At 36.2% G+C, this 22,554-nt stretch overlaps 1 protein-coding gene across 8 annotated transcripts in view; it reads right to left on the bottom strand.

Moving 5' to 3' along the window:
- LOC136873612 (deubiquitinase DESI2) overlaps positions 1-22,554 on the bottom strand; it is a 148,727-nt gene that overhangs the window by 99,078 nt on the left and 27,095 nt on the right. For 5 of the 8 annotated variants that reach the window (XM_067146717.2, XM_067146714.2, XM_067146718.2 and 2 more), the window contains exon 2: positions 14,790-14,943. In XM_067146717.2, the coding sequence (XP_067002818.1) occupies positions 14,790-14,915 (126 nt within the window). In that variant the 5' untranslated portion in view covers positions 14,916-14,943. The remainder of the gene's footprint in view (positions 1-14,789; positions 14,944-22,554) is intronic. The other 3 variants (XM_067146733.2, XM_067146742.2, XM_067146752.2) reach the window with 1 other exon arrangement.

Below are 22,554 nucleotides of genomic sequence, written 5' to 3'. Positions count from 1 at the left end.
TAGCATTTCTCCTACTGCATTCTATGCAAAGCGTTTATTGTTATTATCGTTGTGAAAAGTCTGTTCACAGAAAAAACAACATATCACTTTCAACTACCGCCTTTGATTAATGTCTACGTGAATTATTAAACACTTGTTGTTCGAAAAGTCAAGTCTTTGAATTTTCTGTTATTCACATTGTAATGTTAAAGTGTAAGTCGAGTCCGCTTGGAAAAATCACTATTCTGGCTTCTAGCATACATGTAAATGTTAGTTATTCAAGTCTTAGAATGACCTTCAATTTACAACTTCGTCAACGAGGTACTACTTACTTAAAGTTTATAAGTACTGTAATGCCGGAATTATTCTATGTTCCACAATTTGCACGTCACTTAGAGATAATCTCACCCTGTAGGCTGACTTTGTACTATGCGGAAACCAACATCATCGTGTTGTCGATGTGAATGGAAGTAACAGGCACAAGAGCTATTACCTTTTATACAAATCTAGCTCCGACATAATGTTTTATAAAATCTTTAATATCTTCGTAATCCCTGTATCGATTTCGGAGAAATTAACAAGAGGAGACATGTAAAATGTGTTCTATAAGATGCCGTTGTTTCTGAATCGATACCTCAATTGGTTTAGAATATAGCAAGTTTCTTGTATGGATATTTCCAGATCGTATGATGCAACCCATCCTTGAACCGTGCTGGCTGTGTGATGAAGAAGGTAGTGTTGTGGCAGGTTGACTACTCGCTCCTGCGAGACTTTGTTATTATTAACGCTGAAAGTAAACTTGCTAACAGTTTATAAATTATTTATGACTTATTTTATTTAAGAAATACTTGATGTACGGTCAGTCCCGGTACAGTATGAATTTCCTTTTAATCTCAGTTCATTCTTTAACAGTTCAATACTTATCCGGAAACTTTTGGCCAGCAGTGTATATTTACCAGATATTGTAATAAGAGTTGAATCATGGCTGAGAAGTGATTTATGGATGGACAAATTTTTTTTTACGGAACTGGTGTATTTATTGCAAGACAGGATAGATTTGATAGGAGGGAAGGAATTCCTCTGTTTATAAAAGAATATGTAATTCAAGTGTCTGCCATGCTGTACTCAGACATGCCAACTTTCAAAAGTAAAAAATCAGGAGAAATTTTGCAGCGAATCGCAACATGATGACATCACTGATAACAGAACATATACTAATTCATTATAATTCGATACATTAACAACTCTATTTGGCCTACATATATATTTTTCAATATTTATATGTGAATACTAAATACTGGACATACCTGAACTTTTGAAACATGTGACTTCTCATCCTTCAACATGCTGAACACATTACGACTAATTGTTGTTCAACACATCCGCAGCTGATTTAGCCCTCTTCAGAAACTCGGAACTAAAGTTTGCTCAAAGCACTTGCCTTGCTGAACTGATTTTTGTCTTTGTGACCCTGCTAAAAATCCTTTCACATTCTGCATTGCTATGTGGAATTGATAAAATAGCAAGCATCACCATAGAGAGTCTGTCATATTTAAGGACACCATCAGCTGATTTCATCTGACCTACCAATGCCCACCTAACAATTCTTCCTTTTGAGGTCTGTTTCTTCGAGCTGAAAGTTATAGAAATGGGAGTGCAGAGTATCAGTTCCTTTATCTAAATGTTCTGCTTCATTAGTCGGAATGTTTGGAAACTTGTTCATGAAAAATCTAAGGCTACAAAATGATGCCTTACTTATAGCAGAAATATTTGCTTTTATGCACTGCTGGAATTCAAACTGCTCAGCGTCCAAAACTTCTGCATTAATTAAAACTCCATCTTTGAATGGAAATGTAGTGACATGATGAAGAGAAATACTAACAGTCTTAAAGAATATGCACTTTTCCTCAGACTTCAAAGTCTTCACCATAACAAACGCAGAATTCCCTATCATATCACAATCATCCTTTTGATTTGCTGCACTATGATAATCTACATCAAGGAGAGAGGAGGTGTTTTTAATAACATGTGGTTTCACAAACCCTGCCATCACATTTTTTAAGTTCCTCCAAAACTGACTTCAATAAGTGGATGTGTGGGATACTTCACTGAAGAGCTATGTTTGGAATCTTAAAGGTATTCATAAAACTTGAGAATTAAAAAAAATGTAAATTCGATCAAAGGAACATGAACAGTCGTTCATGTGACAAAGCATGGCTCTTAGTGTCATCAGTAGTTTCATTTCTTTGAGGTGAAACTGATGACTGGGTTTCCCTCTTAACTGAGGAGTGTGGTGAAATGTTATGACAATGCTTCACCTTTTCAGACTAACAAGACACATCTGCACTTAGACTGTGCTTAGGAATTTTGTAAGCCTTCAAAGTTCCCATCTGAGAATCCTTATTCACAATTTTGTTCCTGAATAAAATAACCAAAGGGTCCAACTGCAGAAAAATCCTATCTAAACAACTTCTTAGTGATAACAATTGAGTAGGCACATGACTCAGAATTTTCCTGACCTCTGTGTTGTGTAAAGCCTGAAATTTTCTGAACTTTTCTTTCCTCTTTGCACTCCTTTCCAGATAATAAACTATATCAATTATATTTTCAGCTACATTTACACGTAAGCATGCTGCATCCTTCTCTGCAGCACCATTCTTTAATCATACCATTACTGGAGCATTATCAGCACCAAGAAGTAGGCAGTTTCTTAATGGAATGCAGAATTACTGAAAAATTGGAAGCAAAGGATTGGCAATGTTAGCTCCAGTAGCATCCCTTTCTAAATTAGGCATGGAGAGTAGACAACTCTGAATTTCAATTTCAGGCTTAAAAAATCTTACAACAATAAGATATATTTTCAAGTCCCTTTTATTGCTACCATCAGTAGCAACAGAAAATGCATTCACCAGCAAATGTGATACAATTTTTGCCCTTTCTTCCATGAACATTTCTGTAATGATAGCCACTGTTTTTGTTACAGCACACCCACAACATTTAGCGAATTTCGAATCAGGAAACATTTTGCAAAACAAAGCCCCCAGTGGTAGGCACAATTTACAGGCAGGTTATATTCTACAATAAATAACGTAAATAAAGCTTCGGAATTCGTCACATCTTGGTTTTTACATGAAAAGTTCAGTTTCTGGTTTCTTTCTACAGACTGGACACACTGTGTATGTTTTATTCATTTTCACGTTTGAGTATATCGCACTTCCCGCCTACACCTGCATATAGTACAGAATGTGAATGTTAGTCCCTTCCTGGATTCACTAAAACAAGAAAACTCTTCCCTGTAAGTGCCTTTAAACACTGCATCATATTTCTTCTTTAACATTTTGGCCACAACAAATATTAAGACATACAGTACAACCAAGAAGCATTACTACATGACATAACACGAGCACTCATGCATGTCCTGCCCTGGTAGACATCTATGACGTGCTACTTCTAACGTTAGGTTACTCGCTTGCGACTTCCACTTCCTATTGTACCATTACGTTACATTAGCGGCCGTAAATGTCATGGAAACAGTGGATAAATATGGCGCACAATAGCTTTAGGTGCAAGTACACAGAGTAGAGATCTAATAAATCAATATCGGCCGGCCGCAAGGAAAAAGAATCTCAAGAATTAAATAATGATGGACTGAAAAAATTTGAATGAGAACGATTCTTGACTACCTTGTGAAGAAGATAGAGTTACGGGTTGAAGAGAAGCAGCACGACTCTCAGAAGGATTTAAAAGGATCAACGGAACATTAAATACTAGAATATTAATATATATAAACAGCAATGAAGACTACATCTACAAGAATATCGGCAGAAAAGGCATAGATTTGAAGGAAATATTCATTACTGTAACATCTAAACTCAGAAACCAAAGGAAACTTCAGCCGAGTTATACAGTGCCGAAAGTAGTAGTATAACGGCAAATCCTTGCTAAGGAAATAATAATTTTTGTTTCCAGGAGGGAGACAATATCTGTTTAAGCGAAAGAAATAGCAAGAAGTAGGCCGAATTAGAGAAATCTAAAATTTAAAGAAAAGAATATTCTCGTCCAATAAGAGTTTCCGAAAACAAATATTACGTATTGAATTGCCTACTATTCACCAGTACACTATGAATTCTACTATGTATTTGTTCTTTTATGATTGCATGAGAACTGGTGACAAGATGGACTCAGCTTAAACAGAAGGAAATGATTGCTCAAGACTGAATAGCTCAAGCCAAGATCCCGAGCCGGAGCCGCAGATGACGTAATCTTTGGATCGCAGGGGCTGCCTACTCCATGATGCCGTAGTCCAGGAGAGATCCAGCAGCAAAATCCCGTTACGAGATAAGTATTATGAGTTGCATCGTAATGAATTTCAAATCAATTGATGAAAAATATTTATATGTGTACAGGAGTGCTAGATGTAAGAGATGAAGTGCCAATGAAAGGATATATGAATATAAATGCCGATTATTAGCCGATGAAAAGTGCCAATTTATGCTATATAACTATGGTGCTAATGTGATAATTTTAAGGTTAATGGAAACTAGATCTGATTGAGCATTTGTGCATGTTTTGTGCCAATCAATACGTGTAGACCGTGAAACGTTTAACCAGTTATGATAGTAGAAAATGTAGGCGAGATATAAGACGTAACCTAAAACTTCAGGTCAATATGTGAACCAATCATGGCCAGTACGATAATAGCATTGTAAAGAAGTGTTTGAAATATTACGAAGTTGCAGTGTATGAGAGAATAATCGGGTTATTAAGTATTGCTACCGTAACACAGAGGTTATTTTAGTGGAATTGAATGATGAGATTTTTTAAATATGGAGGTATATATATATATATGAAGGAAATGGAATGTTAATGTGGCAAGTTGTAATTAGAGTGAAGAGATATGTTTCTGTTCGTTGTTTAAGAATGGGATAGATGATTGAATTGCAAATTCCTGTGTTACATATTTTATTTATATTTGGGTTAGCGCTGCAAGTGAAGGATTTAGGCCATGTTGAGTTGAATGTATGTCTCGAGTCAAATATAATATGTCTCGTTGTAACTTTCAGCGGAAGATATTGAGAGGTTACGTGTTTGTTATACATTACGTAAAATATATATTCAGGAATAGAATGGAGTCTCGCACATTTACATATTGGAAGGTCGGCGCGTTAACGCTAATATGAAGTACGGTTTACTCTGACTAAGCATTGGCACAGCGAAGAGATATTTGAGAATATGTAAATATATTGGCACATGATTAAGAATGAATGGCACGATTTTCGCAGGTTAGACTGACGTACTATCAAATCTATGGCACTCTGTACTAAAATTATTTGGTTTATTTTGTACATATGGTGATGTACTGTTTTAATTTATTCATGTTGGGTTATGATAGGAGTATTAGTAACTGCATGGGTGTTTTGAACCCAGAGTTTAAACATGGTAATGCTTATCTCGTAACGTGGTGAGTCACAAACAAGAATCCAAACATGTATCCAAGTAAATTTTGTCAAACAGACCGAAAGGAAAGACTTAAATGTTGCCCCAAAGAAAATCCCAAACAATATAAAAAGGAAGATATTCCACTCCTCCTTGGATTAATAAAGTTATGGTCCCTATTTTCCCCCTTGTATCAATTTAAGCATGGAAGATATGGTATATTTTGATACTTAACGAAAATGTAAGCAGATAAGATGATAACTTAAAGATTTTTCAAATATGTTTATCTCGGAAGTTAAGCATTTGAGAATGATATTTGTAATTTCAGACAACTTTCCTTCCTTTATTGCCGATGGATGCATATTATTCAATTTTATTATACATTAGCATGCTAATAAACTAGATATAATTTTGATTTCGCGTTTCTATTCCTTAAGTAACTTGTAATATATAGTAATATGATAATATACGGATCTATTAAATTAATTTATGTTAGATATTAGGTGATGATTAGATAATTTCCTTCACGTATGGATTCGGAATGACTATTTCAACGGACCGATACTCTTCAACGGAATCTACGATTTATATAAAGCATATGGGAACATAAGGAAGCGAATTTTACCCTGAGAAACGAGTATGCACCATGTTATAGTTGCTCGTGTTCATAAGTTATATCTCAGTTCAGAGTCTAGGTATGATTTACGACCCGATGCATTGAATTTTTGTAGCCGGAGCAATATTTATACAGGTGTATATTCAGTTAATGCTCCAACGCGGCGCTATAGCGGGAGTCATCGCGGGAACATTAATATATTAATAGGTGCACTATTATTCCATTATTTGAGTATTTGACTGTATTATAGACCAAAGAGGAGCACATGGCTGGCCACCGTGCTCCGTACTGCCATCCGGTTGCGATTATTAGAACTACTATCCACCAGCCATACTCAGCCATATATGAATAGAACAAGGAAATGCGCAGAAGTTTAAATTAATAAGAAAATTACTGAAACTGCTCTAAAAATAGGGGGGATCAGTCCCGGCAATCAGAAAGAACGATGAAAAATTGGGAGTCTCCCACTTAAATCAGGAGAGTTGGCTCGTCTGTGTACTGTTCATAGATATTTTTAATGTATGAGTAAAATTGGGACATCTCTCCAGGAAAGTTAACCATGCGTTATCATTACAGACAAGAATTTGCCTATTTGATTTCTGTGTTCAGAAACATAGGCTTTTATATAAATCAGTTTTAGGGTTTTTTAAAAGCTATATTTTGATGGTTTCATTGTGCCTATAAATGCCTATTTCAGGGGTTGATGCCTCTTTGGAGTACAATTGCCTATTTGATGCCTTTTGACTGTATTTTAATAATAATGTTATTTGCTTTACGTCCCACTAACTACTTTTTTTTAAGGTCTTCGGAGACGCTGAGATGCCGGAATTTAGTCCTGCAGGAGTTCTTTTACGTGCCAGTAAATCTACCGACACGGGGCTGTCGTATTTGAGCACCTTCAAATACCATGACTGTATTTTTAAAAGGAAGATTATCTTCCAGTGCATTATATTATAGCTATTGTGCTCGACCGAATTATCTTCTCTTTTCTCAATATCTGTTTACCCCACGAACAAAAACGGGAATTCTCAGAAGTCACCAGAAATAGTTCTAGGGAAATTTTCAACAGGAGAAACAAGGAACAATTTGACCTCGAAGCCTTCAAACCCTCCAACCTCCTAAGACATATGCGAGGGCCAGTCAACGTCGAACTATGTTGCACAACCCATATGCCCTGTACCTCCCTTTCAATGCGAACTGTTGTACGCGTATGCTTTATGTTCAGAACGTCTTGTGATTTATTGTGAAGTGGAAGAAGAAGAAGTGTGTTTGCGGCTACGACCACAGAAAAATTGTCGAAGACCTACTGGCTAAAGCAGTGAATCACAGGGGATCCCAATTTCACTACGGATAGAAGGGTAGTCTGTCAAGCTTGCTGTAAGGAGGTAAGTTCGTTTGTTCCTTTTATCTTTTTTGTGATTGAGAACTACGGTATGACTGCATTTCATGGTAGCATATATAGACCTATTAATTTATGTATTGTAGCAAGTTGTTTTGTTGCAATGCTGTATTAGTCGTGAACTTTCAATAATTTATATTGCTAAAAACGTAACTAATCGTTAAATTACTGAATGGGGCGTTAGAACGCCGGTGGTCACTTGTCACAGAATGGATGAAAATTAAATCGGTATTTTGAACTTTGATTAATTTACTGTGAAAATAGAGATTTACAACAAATGCAATGTTTAAAACTCCTTTTAAAAAATCATGAATTCTATTACACTTCCCCTAAGCCTTCATGAAACACATATTTCAGATCCAATGTAGCCCGACGAGGACGATGCCATAACGTGTTTTACAAGGTTGTTGCCCAGGCCAGTGAAAAGACCGTCGATATGGATTGGTGAGGTCCAGTTGTTAACCGTTGTGCTTGGGGTGGGAAAGTCTGGAAGCAAAGAGAGTCTGAGGGGCGTAAGCTCCCATGTTAACAAGCCTCTAGCATCCCCTCTAGTGTCATGCTAAATTGTGACAAAAAATAAGGTTATGGGTGCATGTCACAACAATTTCAAATGATGTGGTTTTTAATTTTCAACGAGGGTAGCGGCCTTGTGGGCACACGTGATGCAGGATCTATTGCAGGCAACAGAAAATAGTCTTAATGACAGTTGACCCTGCTGACCAAAGCCAGCGAATAGAAACTAATAAAATGTTCACAAATCTGAGATTTATATTGCCTCCGTTTTCATTCTTCTATACAAGTAAGAACACTGCTATGGCCAGCTTGGTGGGTCCTTGGCAAGCATAAAGGACGGATCTCTCCTCTACGCTACTGCGGTATCATTTCACTTCTTTATTATATTTTTCACTCGGTGATCTTGATACGATACTGGCAAATAACTGAAAATCCTTCAGGACATATTTCCATGTAAATTACTAATTCCGTTGTTCCTACTTTAACGTTTTGTACTTCTAGCAACATCATATCTAATAGTCTTTTTTTATGAAACAAATGCATGATATATACTAAGCATTATTGCCAATTAGCCCAACTGTAGAAATTTAAGATATACGGACAATATAATTTAAGTCAATTTTATTATACCACATAGATCAACTTAGAAATAATGCAATGCATCTGACACAAGTAAAGAAATCTGTATCAACGCAGCCTTTCTACCAGTCCACTTTGGGCAGTGACCAACAACCATTTTCTTCAGACCTATGCACTGCAATGTTGGGCGCTAATATGCCCCTGCATAAACCAGAGCATCTTCAAATTTCAACAAGCTGCCGGGAGCAATCACCAAGTTGGAGAAGAGTGGCATGTCCCTGGTGGAGTCACGTAGGATTGTGGAAGAAGTCAGGGGAAGTTCTGACTGAACCTCTGGGAATGCAGCCGCTGTCAGCAAAATAAAACCAGATGAAGTGACTTCTTTGAAGTTTTGTCCAATCACTTCATGTGATGTTGAGAGATCTTTCAGTACAAAAACATTATGCATGAGACGAGAACAAGAATGTTACCGGAAAACATTGGAACGTTGCTTGTAAATTCCTTTTATAGTAATTGAGTGTGTTATTAAATGACTGTATAAGTAATTTTTTCATGCCTATTTTGTCGCCTATTTTCCATGTTAGTGCCTATTTAAATGCCTATGTTGGCTAATTTAAGAGCCTATATGCATGCCTATTTTAACTGTTTTTAGTGCCTATAATTCTCGTCTCTATCATTTATGGCTAGTGGTATGCCTCATCCTACTCCACACCAGATATTTTGACACCTCGCATAACTAAGGCATACAAGGATGGATATATTCATCCACTTGTCTGCAACCAGAACGTCCACAAGATAAGTTCCTTGCCACCTACTGTTGAAGCAAGCCAAGACAACAGAAGAAGACTGTTATATTATCATGGTGTCATCTCCACAGCAGACAGCGTTTATTTGCTTCCCATTGATCTTGATTCCTCTATCAACTTCCTTAAAGGTAATTTGAAAAACAGATTCTGAGTGCAAGTTAAAAAGGCCTGGAGAAAGCATACAATCTTTTTTATCTTGATCTGTTTTGTAATGTGGTCTCCAATTCTGACATGAGCTGTTTAGTTCCAACACAAGCAACAATTCTATGACAGGGGTGCCAAAGAGTAGAGGCAGAGGTTCAGTGCAAAGCAATGTTCCTTTGTTGTTAGAATAGGAGAATGCCGATAGCATTCTTATGTGCTACCAACTGAAGGGTATACATTTTATTTACAGCTGTTCTTTACTGGCTTGCATACATCCTGGATAACGCCAGACAACCAATGGTCTAATACATCAAGGATGTTTAACACAAAGCCCCTCGAAGTGTCAACCACTGGCCCACATTTGGGGTTATAACTCTTATTAGCAACCATTAACAGAATGAAGTTGGCAATATCTAGCTCCCATGAATTATGGGAGCAACAGTATGTTCCATAAAATGTGTCCAATGGAAGTTAAGTGTTCAGCAGAGGGTTGTGGGTAATGGTGCACGATTTCTATGGTTTGGTTACAAAAAGTTTCCTCCGGGGGCAGGATTGTTACACTTCAGCATTGGTAATGAACACACCTCTCCTCTACAAGCAATTTAAGGTAATATTCATATATTTTATCTCTCAAAGTAATGTGTTACATGCTATCTTAGGGCATTAACCAATACAGCTTTTTGATGACGTTTTCACATCTTCGCTGTCAAACCCAATATATTTCAGCTGACGTAGAAGGATATCATCAAATGTTGACAAAAGCTTTTTCAAAATCAATGAAGCAGGAAAAGACAGGTCGAAATGTAATCAAAATCTTCACACCTACAGCCGATAAACTGCAAGAGGAGATACAGGAATTTCATGAACGAACAGAAATACTAATGGGAAGAATCAGGACATAAACACAGTTACAGGAGACCTGGTTCTTCGGCAATCACTGGCATACAGATGTTGTCCTTCAAAGAGAAAGGTTGTTCCTCTTCATGAACCTACAGCGCCACCTTTCGCTTTCTTCAAACTATGTAATTTCTATATTGCTTTACTCTGGAATATTGAGCACCTATAGCTGTAACATTCCGTGCAAAATGGGATAGTCATAATTTCGAATCCAGCTACATATTTTAAGCTTATTTTTCAGTTTCTGGATACTGGCCTGCTTTTGGTCCCCAAAATGATACAGCTTCCTTCTTTGCACATTGCAACTGTTCTTTTTATTCACAACAGAAGTGTACATGCGATGCCTCTACACAAAACTCATGTTGCAGCATGATTGCCATTATTTCCTGAAAAAGCAATCACTGTTAATTTAAACTATGCGCTGTAACTCCGGTTTCTTTTTTCTTTTTCTTTTACCCACCAGTAACCACTATTCTCTAATGTATGTAAAACTAATTAAAGAGATCAGTATATGTTATAGACCAAGAGCACACCTCTCGTATAGATACTACAAGCCTACTAGTGATATGTGTACAGAACAACACGAGTAGCTTGCCAAGCAGCCTTGTTACTGCGACACTGCTAACTGTGGTTCTCAGTTGCTGTATACAAACTTATGATCCACCATTGAAATAATAACACTTCGACTAAACTTGCATTTTGCAGAAGACCAATTTCATGTTTTTTGCCCGTATTGAACTTATTAATATTAGTTACAAATTCTTGTTATTATATCCACCTATTCAATATATGAAATGTTTATTGTCTCTAAAAGGACATTTACCACAACACAAACATTAAATGGGACATGTTTCGCTCGTTATGTCGAGCATCTTCAACCATTCTTTACAATTATCTCAAGGTTGAGTCCTTATGTTAAACCTTATTTACAATTATTCATTCATTAAAATGTTATTATACAATAAAATATCCTTATTATATAAAAAGTATATACATGAAGAAGTAACAATTAAAATGGATCATAATAGACTTGACATTAATCACAGGAAGTTGATGTCCAGGTCATAGTAATGTGCCAACTAAATTATATGATCTGGCATGAAAATTCTGTTTTTTTCTAACACTGCTTGTGTTATGTTATTTATCAAAGTATGAAAATTCATATAAATATTAATGGATTAAAAGAACAAACTTGCAATATATTCTCGTAAATGAGAATTACACCACTATTAAAATTGGAACATTGGAGGTTTGTAATCTGTTGTATGCGTCATAACTTAGTCTTCACCAAATTATTATTATTATATAATAATTCACTATTATATCAAAAGTAAACATGAAGGAGTAACTATCAAAATAGTCATTAATAGAATGCACATTATTCACTGGAAGTCGATGTTCAAGTCATAGTAATATGTCAATTAAAATTGTAAGATTTGGCTAAAAAATTCTTTCTATCACTTCTAGTGCTAAATTAATTTTACAAAGTATAAAAGGTTCATATGAAAAGAAACTTGCGTTATGTTCTTGTTGGATGAGAATTACACCATTATTTAAAATAGAACTTTTTTTTTTTTTTGCTACGGGCTTTACGTCACACCGAATAGAACATTGGAAGTTTGTAGTTTGTTGTAGACATCATACTTGTAGTCTTCAGCAATCCCCAATCCAATGTTGAATCAGCCAATTTTTACAACGGTTCATTGAACTTCCTACATATAAACGTTACAGGTGAAGAATTTGGATTCGATTTTCAGATATATAAAAAATTAATACACACTCCAATTACAATAAAAAACTACTCCCTTCATCCGATATCCCATAAACAAGCATCCTTTTTTAGCCTAGTCAACAGAGCCTTCTAAATACCATTATCACCTGTTAAAGAAAGAACTCAGATTTATAAAAGAACTAGCATGGATTAATGGTTACAAAAGAGAAATAATTTATTGAATCATTAACAAAATAAAACTTAAACTAGCTGCTAACCTTACCCCAGAGAAAACTAAAAAAAATCAAGGTATGTTACTTTCACCTACACTAACTCTGCGATTCACCAAATTACAAATCCTTTGAAAAATTGAGATTTACAAATAGCTTTTAAGATACACAACACTAACAGAAATATATATTTTTAATCATAATAGAGTTAATGCAAATAAAGAGGAATATCAGGGTTCAGGAATATATAGATTAACATGCATACAGTGCAATTTTTCATATGTTGGACAGACATACAGACAGGCCGTAGTCTTATCACAAGATATACGGAACACTATAATGCATTAAAACATAATAAGTATTCCGCAATGGCCAACCATATGAAAGAGACCAGCCATCAATTTAGTACTATAGATAGGGACCTCAAGATAATAAAAAGAACTGAAAAAGGAAAGTTAATGACCAAATATGAAAACATTTATATTCACTTAAAACAGTTCTTCAATAGGAAAAAAACCTAAACAATGCAATCGAAATAAAAAGCCCATTAATAGAACAATTACCAAAATTGTTACAAGCCTTTAAACCAGATAACAGCAAAACCTTTTTAAAAAATTTCAATCATAAACCTTCTAATACGTCAACAAATACAACTCCCACCTTGAATATATATACAGAGACCCACCCCCAACAAGTTAAGCCAGCATGCAATACTCGACCTACACCTTATTCCCCTACGCCCCCTACTTGTCCTCCTCATGTTATGCCAGCACCCAACGCCCCGCCCACAGCTCCTTCTTCATCCCCACCTACTCGCCCTCCACCATACCTGCCCCATACGTATAACACTAGACGTAAGAAGAATAAAGGTCTCAGTACTGCAACAAGCACAGCTAGGCACTAAAGCGTGCCAAGAAAAGGGGTATGTGATGTTTCCAACCTTAAGAAACTATAACAAGGATTACAAACCATCACACTCAAACCAGTAACATTTTTCTGTTACAGACGTACTGTATTCATCCATAACGTTGCAGTAAACATCACACCAACATCTATATAACAAACAGTTGTGTCCCTTTTAACTACTCTTAAAAACAAACAGACCAGTAATAATTGGCTGATTCAACATTGCTTTGGGGATTGGTGAAGTCTACAAGTATGATGTATACAACGGATGACAAACCTCCAATATTCTATTTTTAATAATGGAGTAATTCTCATCCAAGAACATATCGCAAGTTTAACTTTTCTAATTCATTAACCTTCACATGAACATTTTATACTTTGAAAAATTAACACTAGAAGTGTTAGAAAGAATTTTTTAGCCAAATCTTACAATTTTAAATGACATATTACTATGACTTGGACATCAACTTCCAGTGAATAATGTATGTTCTATTAATGATCATTTTGATATATACTCCTTCATGTTTACTTTTTATATAATGGTTAATTATTATATAATAATTATTTGGTGAAGACTAAAAGTTATGACGCATACAACAGATTACAAACCTCCAATGTTCCAATTTTAATAGTGGTGTAATTCTCATTTACGAGAATATATTGCAAGTTTGTTCTTTTAATCCATTAATATTTATATGACTTTTCATACTTTGATAAATAACATAACACAAGCAGTGTTAGAAAAAAACAGAATTTTCATGCCAGATCATATAATTTAGTTGGCATTACTATGACCTGGACATCAAGTTCCTGTGATTAACGTCTAGTCTATTATGATCTGTTTTAATTGTTACTTCTTCATGTATAATTTTTATATAGTAAGGATATTTTATTGCATAATAACATTTTAATGAACGAATAATTGTAAATAAGGTTTAACATAAGGACTCAACCTTGAGATAATTGTAAAGAATGGTTGAAGATGCTCGACATAACGAGCGAAACATGTCCCATTTAATGTTTGTATTGTGGTAAATGTCCTTTTAGAGACAATAAACATTTCATGTATTGAATAGGTGGATATAATAACAAGAAATTGTAACTAATATAAACTGGCATTGTTAAATATAGCAATTTTTATGGAAATGAACATGACATTTTATTCCGTTGCTGATAAATAACAAGAGGAGAGAGAGGAATTTTATGAACAAATAGAAATACTAATGGGAACCTTGAAGGATCAAGACACTAATATAGTTATGGGAGACCTGATCCTTCAGCAATCGCTGGCATACAGATGTCCTCCTTTGAAGAGAAAAGCCTGTCTAGCCTACCCTTAATGTTTTCACGATTGTACATTTTGCGTGTGGGCACACACACACACACACAAACAAAAGAAAGAAGGCAGAAAACACAGTGATAATGGGAAACGTTGACATAATCAGAAAAATTATACCGTATTATTTTTTCCCAAATTTCCATTTCAAAATCGAGGACAGGAAAAATTACGTATATTGTACAATACTGAATATACCCTGAATGCAGTCACTCTGAAACATACAATAGAACTTACCATGTCGTAGACATTGAGGATCACAGGCTCTCGAGCCATCCTCCTAGGGAGCAGCTCGTCAGTCTCAGGTGGGAAGCCCAAGCAGCTGGGGAATGGGATGTTGCAACCTAGGCCGGAAGGAAACATTCAACACAGCACCATGTTCCACTAGCACCTACGAACAACAAGTACAAATAACTACACACAAGCTGATACCTCCAAACAGTGATAATGTATAAGCCATTCCATACAGATGAACTCTTTGTTTTATAATTTAGAATAGGATAGACTCCATTTTACTATTGCTGAACACTGACTTCATCATCATCATCATCATCATCATCATCATCATCATCAATAATGCCCTGTGGCATTGGGCTAGATAACACTGATGTATCTAATTTGAACAGCATTTAGTCCTTTGAAGTAGTATTGCTAAATCTACATATTCTATGAAACCGTTTATTTTAACTTTTATATTAAACTTTCTGAAACAAATTCTGGCCCCATTGATAAGTACTGAAACTGACTGCAGAGCTAGCTGAAGAAAATGAAGCATTAATAACAGCCCCGTCAACATACCTCCTTTGGAGGGAGCTGGGAATCTATTGGAAAGGGAAAAAAAAATCCATGATTCTTCAAGCAGGATAGCTTGTATTCCCATTTTTTTTTAAACTGGAGACTTACACATCACCATTTGAAGAGTATCACATCTAACAAACAACAGTACGGTGCACACTACCACTAAGATCTGAAAGACAAATGTAACATCTAATTATACAGTCTAAACACAACATACACACTCAACCACATAGAAAGAACACATATGCTCATGAATCACAGCTAAACCACTTAACATATCAACTAACATACTAAGGGAAGGGCTCATACAATATCTACTGTCAGGGTCTAATTACAGATAAGTTGAAACTATTTTCAAGGGAATCTTTTTATCTCTTGAATTCTCTGCATCTCATTCAAATTATTTTGGCATCAAACAAGCAATCATATCATATGGAAGACAGACAAAGCTATCTGTAAATCAGGATGGAGTGAAGTGGGTGTAAGCCACATACGTATCATTCCACATCAAACGAGTCAAAACCTTGAGGTTTTGGATTTCTATTAAACATTTCAATCTAGTCACTGGACGAAAACAGCAAACTGAAGTATTTTATTTCCTGAAATTTATTCTAATTAAACACAAGATAAAACATAGCAACATACACACAAGACATAAAATCTCATACAAACACGAACACTGTCATTACTAATTATAAAATGCACTCACACCATAATTATTGTCTACTGATTAATAATTAATCAATTAATTAAAACTGGAAACAGGAAATTAAGAAGAAGAATTAATTTTTTGTCACTTGAAAAATGTTGGTGGTTATGAAGTGGTGGAAAACTATCTACCTGGGCTGCACTGTAACAAACTCCATTAAATGTGAGAAATCTGAAACGGTACTAAAATCATCAGGACAGCCATAGTGAAAATGAGATACATCTGGAAAGGGAGTCACATATCCAGGATTCTAAAACTGCGACTAGTAAACTCTCTCAATTTCCCAATCGCCACATTGCTGCCGAGACATGAACAGCAAACTTGAGCTCATGGACAGCACATCGCATTAATGAATCTATACTGAAAGAACTTTGAATTTCAGCATGACTGTTCATCATAATACAACAAGCACCAAGATTCTTTGGCCATGTAGTGAGAGTTAGCAAAGACAAACTGCTATGGGCATGTTGGAAGGTATACAATAATAAAGTTTTATTATGAATCCACCTGTTCAATACATTATAATGTTGTTACATTTAAAATAACTTCATTAGTTAAAAAGGTATATATGGGACATGTTTCGCTCCCTTATAGAGCATCAGCCAAATCTGAATCTCAAATAATTGTTATTTACTTAAATAAATACTTAAGAACTATTAGAACATTTTTGACAAACTTAAAACTTATTCTATTGGAAAATCATAAAATATAAAATCTTTGTATACATGGCTTTTATATTTTATGATTTTCTAATAGAATAAGTTTTAAGTTTGTCAAAAATGTTCTAATAGTTCTTAAGTATTTATTTAAGTAAATAACAATTATTTGAGATTCAGATTTGGCTGATGATGCTCTATAAGGGAGTGAAACATGTCCCATATATAACTTTTTAACTAATGAAGTTATTTTAAATGTAACAACATTATAATGTATTGAACAGGTGGATTCATAATAAAACTTTATTATTGTATATCAACAGATTTCAATATGGATTAAAACATGAGATTAGTCACTTGCATGTTGGAAGGTTCGAGCACAAGGGGTTGCCCTACAATGGCTGGATTATGCAATCGTAAATTATACTGGATTAAGTTTCAAGACATGGTTAAACAGAGAGGCACTTGGAGAAGACTGATTCACGCCACCAAGTCCTTCTGATGATAAAAGGAATGAAGAGCATATACAGTGAAACCTCGGAATGCGAGTAACTTGGTCTACGAGTGTTTTGCAAGACGAGCAAACATTTTAAATAAATTGTAACTTGATAAGTGGGTGAGGTAGCCACGGAGGCTTTTTTCCAGAATAAAATAATCTTTGTAAATAGCATACACAACTGTAAGCAGTTGTATGTGATGGGGGAAAGAGAAGAACAGAACATGCAAAGAGGAGAGGAGAGGTGAAGATATAGACAGATGTTGGCTGTGATTGCTGACATGAACAGGCATGTACTGTACAATTCAAGGCGTGCACCATGAACTTTGAGCTCCAAAACCCCACTCAAAAAGGACTAGTGAAAAATTAGACCCACCACTACCTGTTTCAGCTTACAAAAGACTTTCATGAATATGTTCAAATAAAATCTATATTTGCCATGTGACTTCATACCATTCCCTCATCAGAATACTTCTTCACTTCATTTTTTCATATGCACTCCATGACAATGTATCATAGTTCTAAGTGCTAATTCTGCATTTTGTTATACCCAGTTATTTCATGCAACATCTTAACCCTTCCAGTGTCAGAATATTTTGTATCTTTCCGAGTGCTTTTATTTTTCAAAGAAAATTTTCAAAACATGCACATTGTTTTTTTTTTTTTTTTTTTTTTTTTTTTTTTTTTTAATATTGTCCACAAAGACATTTTAAAAGGGAAAATTAATAGTACAAAATGTGAATCAGTTCAACGAAACCATGGTATTCAGACTCACCAAATTCAGTCTGCAAACCAGTCCCTTTTGCTCTTGAATTGTAAGACCAGAAGTTTTATATGCATCAGAAACGCTGGGCTTGAGAAACTAGAACGAAAGATGGGGAAGAATATCTTAGGACCCATCAAAAGGGAAGGAATATGGAAGCTCAGAAAAAATGAAGAAGTGCATAACAAGATGGGCAAAGTAACGGATGTTATCAGGAAAAGGAGGCTGGCTTTCTTCGGTCATGTGTTCCGTATGTCTGACAGCAGACTGACGAAACAGATCCTAACACAAGTTTGGAATCCCAAAGGTAAACCCAGATGGCACCAAGGAGTGCCCGATGATTTGAAGCTGAGAGGGATAATGGAACAAGATGTCTTTAAACATAAAAGTCCAGGAATGGAGGGTACCTGAAGATGAGGTCAAATCAGCAAAATGACCTCCCTGGTCAGAGGACAGAAGACACTCTCACATTAAAAGAATGAAGGACATGTGGGCAAGGATACGTAAACATGGTTGTAAACCTAAATAAACGTGGTCCTCGTAGCCACATTTTCATAGTACAAACCTGGCATTTCACTGTTTATTTTAATCAGCTGATACTGTCAAACTCAAGTACCTATCAAACCAAATCTGGAAAAATATAAATGAAATGACTTAGTCATTTCTGGTTCAAGGTGCGTTCATGAATGTTATCTAAAACCTTCCCGCCACCTGCCGTAATCATCTGTAAACTTATACTAGCATGTGGAATATTCCGTAAACAACCTGCAAGAGCGGGAATTATGTTGCGGAATATATTGTAAATGACACGGAAGAAAAAAGTGTTGGCACGGAATATTCCAGAAAAGACATGGGAAGGGTTAACATAGTTACATGGTAGACTGACATACCATAAATGTTGAAAGGATATCACACTTTTCTAATAAACTATAGTCACATGACAGAATGATAATAGTGTTTAGAATTGTCTGCAAGATCCTGATGCTTCAAAATAGTTTCTATCACAAGAACTTCAGAATATTCAACATTCAGTCACTCATTTCACATACGTCCTAATTTCTCGAATTTTGCCAATTTTCATATTTATACAGTTAAGTTATATTTTATGTTCCTACAACAATCAAAAGAGAAAAGAAAAAGGGTCAGCACTACAAGGCTTTTTATAAGTTATTGTGATGTTTTGTGGGGGTATGACGATGATTGTTGTTTAAAGGGGCCTAACAGCTAGTTTAGCAGCCCTTATAAGTTCTTGATCACAACCTTTAAGCTTACAAAGACTAGTATAACAGAAGTGAAGGACAACAGAACAACAAAACAGTACAAGGATGACCTGCACTCAGTACTTAAAAGCATCAGTAAGGCAACAGGTAAAAACAAGATTCACAAACAATGAAGAGTAAGAAATGGAGGGCATAACAGGGAACTAATTTTTGAACATTTTAGGAGTTAATATTGCATCTTCCTATATATAAATATGACATCTACTGGAATGTTCCAGTCTTACAACAATGTAACTATATGATGTTGCAGGCTAACCCACAAGAAAAAAAGAAAAACACTTCAAAAACTGTAAAGTGTGTTTCATTATACCATGAATTGTATTCAAGTTCAGGAAATTCTACTTTGTTAGCAGTACTAATGTAGAAGTAAGACATTCTATACTCACACACCAAAAAGTATGTTTTCTATGCAATAGTGAGTCAAGCTGCATTCAACTTACTGTCTAAACATATGCTACATGACAATGAGGAACAGCTAACAACGAAATAGATCAAGAATTCACACAATATACAGTATAGGCTAATGTAAGTTCCTTTGAAACAAAATACTTATGTTTGTTATATTTCCAGTAGCTCATGGTTCAAACAAACTTCTTGCTAAATAGAAAATTGAACTATGCTTCTTATCAGTATTAGTTTCTTTTTTCCTAGTCAATGTACAGGGTGTTTAATTAAAGGTGTCCGATATTGCAAAAGGGGGTGGGATTGGACAAAACGAGAAGAAATGTTCCTGTAACCGTATGTCCAGAAACAAATACCTGTTGAGATATGCGCTACTGAACCTGCACAGAGGAGCAATGTGTTCGGTGGTGCAGGCATCTTCCTACTGAAGGTCTTTGCACGCGTCGGATGTTCAGAAATCTTATGCACTTGTGCTGGCAGTGCGTCTTTCCGTTGAAGGTCTTTGCACGAGTCTGATGTTCTGTCGTAGTATGCGGTTGTGCTGGCAGTGCAGTGACGTACCCAAACCAGACTAGTGGTCCAGTGCTGTGTGGACGACGTAAACAGTGCGACGGGGTATTCCTTGAGAAAAATGGCAGATATGGTTTTTGCTATGGATTAGCCAATGGTAATGGACGACAGGCCCGTATCATGTATGCTCAACGACATCCACAATGCAACATTCCACTGGAAAAGATTTTCGCTCAGCTATACCAGTGATTTGTAGGAACGGGTTCGTTTGCTGCCAGGACAACGGATCACGGCAGACGATGTAGCATTAGCACACCAGAAATGGAGGAACAGGTGTTGCAACAAGTGGAAGGTGATCCTCAAACAAGTGCACGAAGAACTGCAGCTACTGAGGGTATCAACCATACTCTTGCGTGGTTTGTTCTACACGAGCAGTTACTGTATCCGTACCACGTCCAACGTGTGCAAGATCTTCAGCTTCCTGACCTCCCTGTCAAAGCACAATTCTGTCAATGACTTCTATGACAGAGGGCGCAAGATCCAAAATTTTTACATCCTGCATTTTATTTACAGATGAAGCAGAATTCACCAGAAATGGCATCTTAAATTACCACAACACGCATGTGTGGGCAGTGGGTGACAAACTAGCAGGGCCAAGCATTTTATTCCTGAACGATGAATTACCTGGACTGTTGGAGGACGTTGGGCTTCTAGAATGCCAAGGCATGTGGTTTATTCATGATGGGACACCACCCCGTTTTCCACGCATTGTGACAATACCTAAACCAAACGTTTCCTGCATGATTGATTGGTCGAGGAGGTCCAATAGCATGACCTCCCCATTTTCCAGACCTCAATCCATTGGATTTCTGGCTATGGGGACATTTAAAGACATTGGTGTATGCCACACCCATCCACAATATTCAGATGATACGGGAGCACACGACCAATGTGTGTGCCGATACCCGCGAGCAGCCAGGCGTGACTGGACGCGTTCAGGATTCCTTGCGAAGAAGAGCCGAAGCATGTGTACAAATGCGCAGTAACCATGCGGAACATCTTCTGCAACGTGCAGATAGTATCTGCGGACAGGCTGGCTGACATCATCACAGCTCTTGGTTGGTGGTGTTGATGGCTGGTTTCACAATGCATGTTCTGTGCAATGTATGTGACAGTCATATGTTGATTAGAAGTAGCTGATAGGATAACCTCCATTGCATGACAATCATGTGTTCATTAGAAGTAGCTGGTAGGATGACGTACAATGTCTGAAATATAAATACGCAACATGAATAAAATGGCTCATATCTCAATGGGTATCTGTTTCTGGAAATATGTTTATAAGAATATTTCTTTTCGTTCTGATCAATCCCAACCCCTGCTGCAATATCGAACACCTTAATTTAAACAACCTGTATGAAGAACCATGAATCACTTCATTCAGTACGTACAGAATAAATACATGCAATCCAGAAACAGACCCTTTAAAATTATAAGATTATAAATTTTCACGTTGATAAATATCTGCCAGAAAAAACATTTAAATAAATCATACATCCAGTAAAAATCCAAATGTCCTGAATTTAAGCAGATAAAACTGGATCACATACTAACAAAAATATTTGCAAATGAAAAAAATGAACAGAAACAGAATTCTAACGTTCATTCGCAACTCAAGTAAAATATTTGCTTTTTTCTCAACACAATTTACAGACCCAGATAAACTAAGAACATGAAATTTTCAGAATTCTTCATACCTGAAATGCTGAGACAACATCCAGACTTTTTAAATGCTAATCATGGAATATCACTCTGTGATTATTTTCATGACCAACATCTTATAGTTCAATTTTTAAATGCATTCCCTGCTCATTTTTCCAATCCAGTTCCAAAAACCAAAGAAGCAACTGGTCGGCCTGGTGAATAATGTTAAACAATACAAACTTGCATCCATGCAAAGAAAAACGTTCAAATAGAGGTGGAATGTGTTGAACAGCAGAGATTCATCTACTACAAACATTATGTTTTACCGAGTGAGTTGGCCGTGAGAGCTTGCATTCAGCAGATAGTGCGTTCGAACCCCACTGACTTTTTTCAATTAGTTTTTTTACGTCACACCGACACAGAAAGGTCTTATGGTGACGATAGGATACAAAAGGCCTAGGGGTAGGAAGAAAGCAGCCGCAGACTTAAATAAGGTACAGTCCCAGCATTTTCCTGGTGTAAAAATGGGAAACCACAGAAAACCATTTTCAGGTCTGCCGACAGTGGGGTTTGAACCCACTATTTCCCAGAGAACCCCACTGATCTCTGAATGAACAGCAGCATCGCTTGGAAATCCAACCTTTTCAGATTTCCATGACCAGCAACTTAAGGATTACTTTTACA

The sequence above is a fragment of the Anabrus simplex genome, chromosome 1 (genome assembly GCF_040414725.1).
Source record: "Anabrus simplex isolate iqAnaSimp1 chromosome 1, ASM4041472v1, whole genome shotgun sequence".
Taxonomy (NCBI): Eukaryota; Metazoa; Arthropoda; class Insecta; order Orthoptera; family Tettigoniidae; genus Anabrus; species Anabrus simplex.
Note: the sequence above shows the minus strand (reverse complement) of the source record. Positions and strands in the feature narration are given on the sequence as shown.